The sequence below is a fragment of the Coccinella septempunctata genome, chromosome X (assembly GCF_907165205.1).
Source record: "Coccinella septempunctata chromosome X, icCocSept1.1, whole genome shotgun sequence".
NCBI classification, from domain to species: domain Eukaryota; kingdom Metazoa; phylum Arthropoda; class Insecta; order Coleoptera; family Coccinellidae; genus Coccinella; species Coccinella septempunctata.
In genome coordinates, this window is record NC_058198.1 from 21,340,664 (window position 1) to 21,353,397 (window position 12,734).

The 12,734-nt window shown below is 42.4% G+C and overlaps 1 protein-coding gene across 1 annotated transcript; it reads right to left on the minus strand.

Annotated features, from left to right (window-relative positions):
• Positions 1–7,020: 7,020 nt before the first annotated feature.
• LOC123322361 (SNF1-related protein kinase catalytic subunit alpha KIN12-like) lies at positions 7,021–11,522 on the minus strand. The gene is made up of 3 exons (XM_044910306.1): positions 11,193–11,522; positions 10,885–11,115; positions 7,021–7,122 (listed from the first exon to the last, which is right to left on the minus strand). The coding sequence occupies exons 1-3, from the start codon at positions 11,520–11,522 to the stop codon at positions 7,021–7,023; spliced, it is 663 nt and encodes a 220-aa protein (XP_044766241.1).
• Positions 11,523–12,734: the final 1,212 nt, after the last annotated feature.

Below are 12,734 nucleotides of genomic sequence, written 5' to 3' on the forward strand. Positions count from 1 at the left end.
TGTATACAGTCCCTGGCCATATTATTAGACGCATTGATTCGATGCAAAATCTCAATATTGAATTATTAAATTGAATGTATATGTTACATATACTTCATCTATAAATGGTTTTCACATATAATATATCATATTGGATAAAAAATATTGATTTATTGATAATTAAACATGAAATTCTAATATTTTGCTGAGCCACCCTGTGTAGCTATGAGAGCTTCATACTATCAAAGCAGAATTGTTCGGTTTGCTGCATTCGAAGATAATGATTTCATATGTGGATTATCGAAATAACGTCCGAACCTGCAGAATGCAAGACGTCCACTGGAAGACATAGTACTGATTCATACTTGAGTATTAATACTACAACATCAAAAATAAATGCCAAATAGAACAATTTGATGAGAGTCGTAAATAAAACTGACATTCTGTGGAAATGAAATTCAAATATTCTGCTTTTTCCTCGGGCAATACTAGTAAATATAAAAAAAATTCTCAGTGCGTCTAATAAACTGGCCAGGGACTGTATGTATTTGACTACACCCTCAGCAACCAAATCGTACCGATAAAGTCGTGATCACGTTCAGGAATTTCAATTATCGTCTCAGCACAAATGGGATCACTGGTATAAAGTTTCCTTGAAGAAACACTCAATATATCTGAATAATTACTGATATGATTATTATATATTGTTGGCAGGGAAAAATTTGATTTCATTTTTTATCAAAAGTCCTTTGAAAGCACTTTCGAACTGTAAGGTTAGGTTTGTTATTGAAAGCGTCTCGACTAATAGCACTAAAAAACATTTCAATAGGGTGCTGGGTTAATTAAATGGTAAATGAACATTTCCAACCTCTCTTCTCATACGTGCGCACAAGTATAAAATGTTTCTTGAGGAAATTATTAATCCTAAAAACCCTGTGGATTTTTTAGTTTTTATGATTGGAGTTCCTGATTCGTCTTTCAATTTTTTGATATTATATATTCTTCGGAATTTGAAGCGTTTTGTTGCACGAATCTTATAGATTCTCTGCTTAAAAGTTTGTTAACTTTATTTTTGTCTAGAATAAATTTCGACAGTTTTGAATCAAACATATGGTTGAATTTAAAACAGAAGTCGGCTGTTGCAAACAGTTTCGCTGAGAACCAGTGCAGCAAGGCGAACCTTGATTCTATTAATTTCTGAAGAAAATATGTTTTTTCGTTATTTTATTGGCAGTGTGTAGTTTCTGTTCTGATTGCATTTCGTAAATTTTTTTCAAATACATACGTTTTATTTTTCTTTCATCACTATCTTGTAACACTGTTTTGTCGCCAATCGACAATATCTATATATTAAAATGTCTCATATACGCGAAGGATGATGAGACTACTTCGGAAAAACTTGGTAGTTCGCATGAACATGAAACTCGCAATACACGGGTGCTTCTGTTTCCTGAACATCGGACTCACACTTTCGAACGTTCTCCAATGTATCAGAGCATTAAATTGTTCAATCATTTGCCTCCTTATTTCAAATCTTGGAACAATCGAACTTTCAAAAAAGAAATCAAGGAGTTGTTAGTAAAAAAATGCTTTTATTCAGTTAAAGAGTTCCTTTCTGACTCTTTAACAACTTAGTATTTAGGATTGTATAGTATTTTGACTTATCCTATACACATTGTTGTTTCCCAAAGGATTAATAAAATGACTTTAGCCTTGCGGCTTCCACACTCCTCTCCAGAGGAAAATTCACTTATACCAGATATCTCAGATATCAAAAGGATTAAGCTCTGTTGAAGCCCTTTCCAGGTTGTCGGGCTCGTGGTGGTGGTCGGGTCCGGGTGGCTCCTCGCCTCCCTGCTGTAGGTTGGATTCCTGCTCCACCCGCACTTCATGTCGGAGCAGACGGTGTTCCTCTGCATTCCCCATGTACTTGCGTACAGTTCTCGCCGTTCCGAGCAGTACCGCCTTCTGCATGACTCTATAGATATTTTCGTCCAACTGAAGTTTCCTCAAGTTCTCTAGTAGTTTCTTCGGTATCAGGCCTGTAGATGAAATGACAATAGGGATGTTCTTGATATCTTTCAGCTTCCACTGTCTTCTGGTCTGTTCCTCGAGATCTCTGTATTTTGAAATTTTTTCAGTGTGCCTATCTAGAAGATTGGTATTATTTGGAATTGCCACGTCGATGAATAGTGCTCTGTCCTCATCCTTATTGAGCAATATGAGGTCTGGTCTATTGTGGGTTATTTTTCGGTCTGTGAGAACCATGCGATCCCAGTAGAGCTTGTGATGTTCGTTTTCCAGCACAGCATCCGGATGGTAATTGTAATAAGGAACCTTTTTCGAAGTTAGAAGTTGGTTTTTTAGTGCCAATTCTTGGTGAAGAATCTTGGCAACAGCATCTTGTCTATTTTTGTACTCCGTGCCCGCGAACTTCTGACATCCCCCGGTGATGTGCTGGATAGTTTCATGTGTCGCACAGCCATAACGACAGCTATCGTCCGCCACTGAGGCATCCTTGGCGATGTACTTCATGTAATTTCTTGTTGGAATCACCTGATCCTGGATGGCGAGCATGAAGCCCTCTGTCTCAGGAAACAACCTTCCGGAAGTCAACCAGTAGTTCGACGCAGATATGTCGACGTAATCATGGTTGACCTCGTTCTGGTGCCTCCCATGCAAAGGTTTGCCAATCAGTTTCTGCATTTTACTTTCTGCAGAGTGTTCGACGGTTTCCAAGTGATCCTGCTGTAGCTTTAATGGTGTAGAACTATCAGCAACAAAAACTACTCGATGGAGTTCTGACGAAGCTTCCTTCCTCAAGAAATATTTTCGAAGTCCTTCAATTTCCTGGGACATACGGTTGGACAAATCAACAATTCCTCTACCCCCAAGATGTCGTGGCAGCTCTGTCCGTTCTATCGAGCTTTTGGAGTGATGTTTATTGTGTTTAGTCAGCATCGTCCTTATTTTTCTCTGTAAAGCTGCTAAATCGGTGGTCGTCCAAGAGATAATACCAAATGAATAGCTCAGCGCCGAGCAAGCGTAGGTGTTAATCGCTTTTATCAGATTCTTGCTGTTGAGACCAGTTCTCATTATCCTTCTCAATCTTCGGGTGAACTCCTCCGTTAATTCTTTCTTCATCTGGGTCTGATTGATTTTTCTTGCCTGTTTTATGCCTAGATACTTGTATGTGTCTCCTTCCTTTAATGCTTCAGTTTCTGCACCTTCCTTGAGTTTGAACGTACCATCTTCTATTTTCCCTCTCGTTATGTTTAGCAGTCGACATTTTTCTAGTCCAAACTTCATTTTGATGTCTTCCGAGAATCCTTCGACCATTTTCAGCATCTGTTGCATTTGTTTTTTGTAGATGCGAAAAGTTTCAAATCGTCCATGTAAAGTAGATGATTCAGTTTCATCATAGTTCTACTGCCGCTCTTGAAAATTCCGCGTCTTATTGGAATAGGTCCTGTTGTAATGGAGCAATCTGCTGCTTTCATTTGAAGACTAGTACGCCAGGTTGACATGGCGTTTTTCAGGAACTTAACAATATTGGGATCCACCTTGTAAATCTTCAAGATCGTCAAGAGCCATTCGTGAGGTATAGAATCGAATGCTTTTTTGTAGTCTATGTACGCAGCGTAAAGATTCCTTCGCTTAGAGAACGCTTGATTGCAGATAACTGAATCTATTATTAGTTGTTCTTTGCACCCTCGGCTGTCTTTGGTGCATCCTTTCTGTTGCATGGCGATGATGTTATTCCTTTCGCAATGGTTGTGAATTCGGTTTGAAATGCACGAGGTGATTAATTTGTACATCGTTGGAAGACATGTGATTGGTCGGTACTTGGATGGGTCTTCTGTATTCCTTTGGTCTTTAGGTAACAAGTATGTTGTGCCATGTGTAAGGAATACTGGCATTCTTTCAGGATTTTCAATGACATCATTTATTGTCATGCATAATCCAAAGTTTCTTGATCCAGAAGTTCTGTAATCCATCAGGCCCAGGTGCTTTCCAGTTGTGCAGTCCTCTGATAGCTAATTTTACTTCTTCAATTGTGATCATGTCATCCTGCATCGGCTCATATTTTATAGCTTCAGATTTTTCATCTTCAATCCATCCGGTATCTCCATTGAACTGAGGTTTCGTTGATAATTGTTCGGTCCAGATTTGTTCAATGGCTTCCTTTGGTGGTAACTTTCCATTTTCTCCATCCGACGATGTGAGTGACCGGTAGAAAGATTCTTCCGACTTTTCGAATGAATTATTGTCTCTTTTCCGGCTATAATTGCTTTTATATCTCCTCAGGCGTTCTGCATAAAGACTTAATTTTTGCTTCAGAGTGTCGAGGCAATGGTGAGCTGTAGCATTCTCCGTCTCTCGTTCTGTGTGTGTCCTGTTTCTATCCATGATCTCTTTGGCAGCTTTCACAACCTTTCTTCCTCGATTCCCGTTCAAGTACTCCGTCAGTCGTCCAATGTCTCTTCTTAGCCTTTCTGTTTTGTTTTGAAGACGTTTCTGCCATGCTGGCGCGTGTAATTTGTGTAATTTTGGACCATCATTGTTCGTGTTGCGAATTTTTGCCCCTATGGTTTTCGCTGTCGTTAGCGCTGCACAGTGAAAAACTAGATGCAGATATTCCAATGAACTTCCGCTCTGTAGGTTGCAAGATGGACTTTCAGTATCAGTTTCTTCTGCCTGTTGTTGCCCAAGCATGTGAATTTCATCAGAGGTGTTGGTGTTATTCTCTGTTGCAGGCGGACGCTGAAGTTCTCGTTTAATTGCGTCGATTCGGGCCGTTGGTATTAGTTCATTTCTCAGAATTACGCGGTACTGGTCTGCCACTCGTTGTTCAGTGACATTGAGATTTGGGTAGGCGTTGCAGAATTCCTCATGGAGCCTTTTCCTATAGTTGTTCGTGTTCTGCCCTAGTCCCGTGATGGAGTTATATATGCGCACTATAGTTTCATTCATGGACGCTGTCCACTTCATGCGCTTTCTAACTAACCCCGCTTGGGTGAGCACTGGCTGAATATCCTGCGCAGCACCTTCAGCGGTTCGAGTCGGCAATTGAATTGGACTCGTTGGTTGCTGTTGTTGCTTTGGAGCTGTAGCTTCTTTTGCAGCAGGAGCCCGCTTCCTCAACATCCTGCCACCGACGTCCCGCATGCTGTCATGTCCAGCGCCGGCTCCAGACATGCCCTGACGATCCCCAGGCAGCGACTTGTTTCCGAGGCTTCTCGTTATCACCATTTTCATGGGTTTGTGTTCCCCTTTCTCGGTTTGGGTGAGGGGTAGAGAAATGAGAGCAGAAAGAGCACCCCTATAAAGGATGTGAAAGAGAGAGGAAAAAGGAATGGGACTGCGGACAGCAGGCGTGGCTGGCTGCACCGTCTACGTCGTTACGATGTCTGCCCGGCAGGCCATCTACCAGATAGCTGTCAGGCAGGCCAGACATCACAACCGTGAGCGTTGTACAGTATCCCTGTAGTTGCTGAATCCGAATGCTACTCCTAACTTGATGTTGTATTCATCGACGTCTGACATTGTAAACCATGAGACGGATTGATCAACGGACCAGTCCGTTGTCTGGACGGTCTGAGCCAGTGTTCCTTGACCATGTGATAGATCAGTAGTAACATTGAATCCCTTCTTGGTATTCATGGATTGAACGATCTGCTTAAATATTCTATATTCAGCGTCACTCCATTTGATTTCTTCCTGTCCATCAGGTCCAAACAACCAAAGGTCGTTAAAGTAGTTCGTAGTTCTAACCATTCTAGGTCCAGCAGCCGCAGGTGGTAACGCGGGACCTTGGAATTCCTCTATCTCAAATCCGGGTAGATCTGAGAGTAACAAACTTGCAATATGCACTTCTTCATCGTAAGGCACTCCTCGCTTAAGTATTTTAAGGAGAGGTAGCATATGATTCGGTGCATAGGTGATGGCACCGGAGACATTCTCTCTTTCTTCGATGACAGCCAGGAGAGGTGTAACTATCTGCCTATTATCAAAACAGTTGCCGATCGACTCAAGATATATGGCTAAAGGGTAGGGTAGTATTGATGCCATATTATTCATATCAAGAAGTTGCTCGGTCGTGAAGATCTTCTTAGATGGTAATTCCTCATCCGGTTTATCGATGTGAGCTCTCTGAGCGTAGCAGAGCTTAGCCTCGCTGAGAATCAACATGCCTTTGATGAAAATTCGTTTGTTTGCTACGGTGTTCAACTGCCCGAATGGACGAGTACCAATAGCCTCCATTGTGTCCCAAACTCGGTTGACATAAGTGGGAAGGGTGTTGAAGGTGATAGGAACCGTCACAGGGTGGACATCCGTCGCAAGTGGTATCGAGGAGACTGCTGTAGGATCTGATATTCCGAGACGCGCGAAGACACCTGCCATGATTATATTATCTGTCTCGTTGTTCTTAATCTTGCGGTAATTCTCTGTTCGCCGCTGACGAGCCTTATAACCACCAGGCTTCTTGCCGCCTCCAGACTTTGAAGCCACAGAGTCGGTAGGATTTGAAGTATTAGCTTCCATAATCAGTATGATTTCCAGAATCCCGATGAAATTATTATTATCATTATTATTATATTATTATTCCAAAATTGGGAAATGAAATCGATGGCAATATATAACGGTGAGTACTCTATACCGATTGTTCCATTTCATATTCGGTTGGATTTTAGGGAACTATCATTCAAGATGAAATGGGCTGATGAGGCATCTTTGACGTTGACCACTCGTTGGCACTGTTTCCTTCTTGGATGCTGGTTCGGTGCATTAGTTGACTACGAAGATGGGTCAAGCAGATGAGTTTGGAATATCCCCTTCATCAAACCAAAGTTCTTTCGATTAGTACTTCAAGTGGGAAGAACCATTCACTAACTTGTGTTCTCGTTGTAGGTAGAAATATACCCAAGCTTGAAATCACTCGTTGTTGGAGGTGAATTGGACCCTCTCATAATACTGGAGGTGGATGTGGACATTCACTGTGTGCCAGAATATTGTTCGGAGTTGGAACGTTATCCTTGACTAGGAGGAATGGTGGAGGTTCTCTGCCGGACAGTCCCCACTAGGTAGGTTAACAGCTGAACTTTCATTTAAACCTTGCTGGAGGCTGAAGTAATTGATATCCTAGAACAGACTTAATTGCCACATAGGTTATGTTTTAACAGTAAAACATTGACAGTATACTGAGCTTTTTCCAGTTTTCTTGGGTAGAATAAATTGAACAGATCACGGATATGCACTTTCACCAGTATCGGTGATACAATTTCATAGAAAAAGTTGCACAGGAGAACAGTAGTAGAGAACTAAATACAATTCAGACTATCTATCCAGTTATTAATGTAGTACGGTTAGTATTTGTTAATAGTTATTCATCTTAACTATTCTGAATACAATATTTAAAGCAACGGTTTGTCTCGGAACCTTGTGAATTTAAAGAATAAAATTAATGTAACGGATTTCAAGCTGTGCTTTGCTCTGTCTACAGGACGTATCTTTCAGAAACACAGACAGATGACAAATTAAATAATTTTGACATGTCGGTGTTGCTGTACGGATTGGCAATATCTAAATGAATTTGACCATTTAATAATGTTTTCCAATTGTAATTGCAAAGCTTGAACGGTATCATGAATCCATTCAATCCACTGAACTGAACAAAATGTAGATTACATGGCAGATACTGATTTGTTCGGTGAACTGGGTAGGATATGAAATCTTATACGGTGACGGTTGCTGTAAGGATATTGACAAAGGGTTTGTCAAATTAACGGTGTGATGGTTAACGGAACAGTAATAAAACGGAATTTCACATGACTGGGGATCATGTTTAATTAACGAGTTTGATTTTAGTACGGTGTAAGGTCACGAAATAAAACATGTTTCTAATTTTAACGGTTTATTAGTGGGTCTTCTCCTTACAAGATCCCACTTTGGGCCCACAGCGATGGCAGGGGCGGAGTGCTAACTCTTTGCTCGTTGGCAAACGGCCTCCCAATCTCTCCAACGTAAGTGGCGGTTTGTCGGTCGCCGATTGCGGTTCGGCTGGTCGGACAATTTTCGGACGGTTTCTTCCCCGTGGTTTGGTCGGCCCGGTTGGAGGTTGTCGACGGTCTGAGTAGCAGGGGCAACCTTAAGATAGAGTTTCCAGGCGTCCGCACCTACTGCAAAATAATACTGCCCTACCGGTACATTCCGTCCTATTATGCTGTCCTTGTCCACAGCGCCAGCACATACCCGGACGGATTTCGAGGAATACATCTGGGCCCATTGTCCCCACGGCACGCCCTTTTTTGCTCTGTATATCCTTTGCGTTTCCGGTAATAAGCCGATGGCAGCGGTAGTTGGGCTAACACCTCAGGTGGCAGCGGTGCAAGGTTCGTCGTGCGCTTGCCTAAGGGTCCTAACGGATGTCGTATAGGTTTCAGTCCTTTCCACCCCAACTCCATACTCGCCAGCTTTTTTTATTTTTGGTGTAGCAGGGGGAAAATCAGACGAACCACCCCCTTCTGAGGGGGAACAAGTGCGGGGTTTCTCACTCTTGTGAGCTCGAGACCCACTAAAAACCCTTAACTGCTTCTTGAATTTTGGTTCCGGGCATTTGCCTATAAACCGTTCATCTCTTAGTCGGTTTTCTTCTCGCACACTATCGTGCTGGGATTTATGTGTTTATCCTCTATTGGATTAACACTTTATTGAATTTTTCAATAAGTTTCTGTTGTTATTTTAATCTCTTTTTAATTGTTCTCTTGGTCTCCTTCGATAAATTCGCATTCTCCTCTTGTCTTCCTCTGGGTCGTAGTCCACTAGTCTCCTGAGTTCTTGATTGATAGGGTTTTTCGCTGTTTCGAATAATTTCTCTGCTTTTCTGTTCATGAATTCCGTTATGGTTTCCCATTTTAGGTCCCTATAAATCTGTCTATTCCTGACAAACCAAGGTGCATCTGTTGCACATCGTAGCAGCTTGTTTTCAGTGGCCTGAATTCTTTTGATGTGGCTCTTTGCCGCGAAGCCCCAGGCAACTAATCCATAAGTCAGTTGAGGCCTAGCAACGGCTTTGATTTTATCTTCAATTTTGTCTCTTTCGACATGTCGCTTCTTCTTCCTATCAGAGAGTAGAGTCTATTCATCGCTGCTTTCGTTTTGTCGATTGCTTGTTTGATATGACTTTTCCAAGTAAGTCCTTTGTCAAGCGTTATTCCTACATATTTGGCTTCATTTTTCCAGTCGATTTCTTCGCCGTCAACTTCTAGATTCGTTGTGGATCGCAGTCTTCTTTTTTGTAATAATATTGCTTGGCTCTTTTGTCCATTGAGCTTGATTTTCCTTTTTATGCACCAGTCATTTGTTTCGTCAATCGTTTCTTGTAGAACTCGTTCTATTACTTCTGGGTTTCGGTCTCGAGTTGCTATGCCTGTGTCGTCAGCATATAACGTTAGCATGGTTCTTGGATTCTTCAGAATATCGTGAATGTATATGTTGTACAGAAGTGGCCCAAGCACGGACCCTTGGGGTACTCCAGCCTCTAAATCTCTTGTTGTGGAGCATTCTCCTTCCACTTTCACGTGAAATCTTCTATTTTTGAGATAATTCCTGATCAACTCGCATATTTTGATCGACTATCCAGCACTTCTCTGTCGAAAGCTCTGGCGACGTCTAGTAAAACAAGACCTGTGGCTTGTTTATTTTGGAATCCCACTGTAATGTACTCTGTGAGCCTTAATAATTGTTGCTCCGTTGAATGCTCTCTTCTGAATCCGAACTGTTCTGGTGGTATAAGTTTCAGATTTTCGGTTTCCTCATTTAGCCTCGTGGCGATAATCCTTTCTGCTACTTTTCCTAACGCCGACAGTAGACTTATTGGTCTGTAGTTTTGTGGGAACTTCTTCTCTTTAAATGGTTTATTGAATACTATGACTTCCGCTGTTTTCCATTTTTCTGGGTAGTGTTCTGTCCTCATGATTCCATTCGCGATATTTGTTAGAGCGGCTATACCTTTTCTAGGTAATTTCTTTAACATAACATTCGTTATTTTATCGCTTCCGGGAGCTTTCCTCTTCTTCAAGCTTCAAATTATTTTCCTGATTTCATTTGGCGATGTTGGCTTATCTATTTCAGCAGCCGCTGGTAATTCATCCATTTCTTCATCATTTTCTTCAACCAGTTCTTCCGAATCTTCATTATCGTCGTCTATCCTGTAATTTATTCTCGATTCTCTTTCGATCGAGTCCGCCAATGCATCTGGGGCCTTCGCAAACTGCGTTGAATCATTTTTCCTTGTTTCGGGTTGTGAAACAATTCCTTTAAGGGAATTATTTTTGGAACCCGCTACCGGTTTTGTGATTGCTGCGTAAGTGGGAGATTTCGACATAATATTGCGGGTCATTTCCTCCCTCAAGAGGCGCATCTCACCGACCAACTGTGACACAGTTTCAGACAGTTTGACTATTTGAGCTTTCATCTGCCCATTTTCTTCTCTGAGCTTTACAAGCTCCTCGTGTTCGCCTTCGCTGAATTCTTCAGCATCGGTCGCTTCCATGTAGGAACCCTCATTATCTGAGGTTTCCGACATGGTTTTATACTCAAAAATCTCAAAATATCAAACAATTTGAAAATAATAAAATATTCAGGAATCATCATTGAAATAGTCTAATATAAAACTATGATATAAAGCCGAAAGTTTTCTACGCTATGAGAAAAATCAGAAAAAAGATACGAAAAATAAGCTCACCTGATGTTTTCTGCAGTACCAACGATAAAAAAAAATCTGGACACTGAGGATGAACACCAACTTTGAAAATTTTAACGAATTAAAATTCCGATAACAAATATAGGTACTCGCCAGCGGTGTTCAATCTGAGAATGTGGCAAGGTTGGACCCGTCCATACCCCCATACTCAGTGCCGCGCCGGCTGCAGCCCAATCCCATTGCCCCGCGGGTCGCCGAAGGATCGGATCGGTTCTGAGCAATCCCTCGATGAACCACCGGACAGGGGAGCTTAAGCCCGCCAGCCCCGCACCGGAGTATCGGTCGTCCGGTTGTGGGATCAGACCGGTGGCCACATATCGGGCCACAAACCCGAGTGCCCAAAGGTCCACTCCTGTACCATATGGATCTCCCTGGTGTTGTTCTGGGGCCCAGTATAAACTGGTGCCGACCAGATCGGTTAGGAGGCCCTGTCCCGGTTTCAACTTACAGGCCAATCCCAGGTCAGCCACCACGTATCGGTCGCCTCGGTGGACACATTTTCCGGTTGTAAGTAACGGTGGACGATGTGCTCCCGGTGACAGGCGGCTATATCCTTCGCCACCTGACGCAGTATTCGGTAGAACCTCGACACTGTCGCCCTTGGTCCTTTTTCGTTTATCAGTTCCCAGAGGTCCCCTTGGTATAAGGGCATCAAGGGCATCACCATATATATGTCCGGAGGGGATACCAAGGCTTCATTTAATCTTACCACGTTTGGGTGGTTGATGCCCTCCAGGAGCTGTACCTCTCTAATCGCATCCGCGTTGAAGGGCACCATCTTCACCGCAACGGTCTCTTCTCGGCCCCTCCGCCAAGCCTGGACACCCTGGCCAAACCCCCCTTCGTCCAGCTTCCGGTCAACCTTGTACCGACGGTGGAAAGTTGTCATCTGAAACGGTTTGCTATACAGCCATACATACGAATTAGACGACAACAATGGTTCTGATTAGCTGCACGGTGGAAGAAAACAAAGCAGCGAACGCCCTCGAATCAACGGTCTGGGCTAACGGCACCATGATGGACGGTCCTGTTAAATTTACGGATTAACGGTGAGGTGAGAACACCTTAACTATGAATGAAACGTTTTTAAGTCTTTAATATGGATGTTGGTAACCTTCTTACCCTGTTCATCTTTCAGATCATACACTACAGGAGAGACTACCTTAATAACGGTATACGGTCCGGCGAATTTTGCAGCCAGTTTAGCTGCGAAACTGTCGACAGCGAATGATAACGGATTTGTGCGACGGAAAACTTTGTCACCTACATGGAAGCGAACTTCTCTACGGCGTAGGTTGTAATGATGAGCCTGCTGTTCAAAATCCCTGTACAAGCGAGCTCGCACAAACTCATGTGCTTCCTGCAGGTGCCGGATTTGTTCTGTACGGTGAGTCATGTCTCTATTTACTTCGGCTGGGTTACTGTTTTCCTCATTTTGGGGGTTTGTCGAATAAATCGCCTTTAGGACACTTAGTTCCCTAACAAAATTCAGAAAAGCCGGAATGAACCCAGTAGACTCTTGTTTAGCGGTGTTGAGAGCAAAAACTAATTTCCGTAATGTCGCAAAGAGACTTTTTTCGAAGGTTCAAAAACTTTTATAATATTTTAAATGAAAATAATTTTGTCAACGAAATGCTCTTTAATTTCGTGGACTTACCCAGTTTATGGTGCCGTAATCCTTGAGAGCGCTCTCACCATGCACTGCAGAATCAGTTTTTGTTCGTCCACTTTCGAAACTCTCTCAACCAGTGATAACTGAAGAATGTTTTTTTTTTGTAATTTTAAATCGCAAAAGCCGTTAATAGCTGCCTGTTCTCGCACTCGATCTTGAAACTACTGACTGTTCTCCTGGCCTTGCGTATCGCACCTGCTTCGGTCCACAAAAAAAAAAGAGGAGCATTTCACATGTGAAATAAACCCGAAATTTAAATTGAGGTAAACAAAATAAGATAAGGTTGTTTACAACATTTTCCACCCACCAAAAACTTGT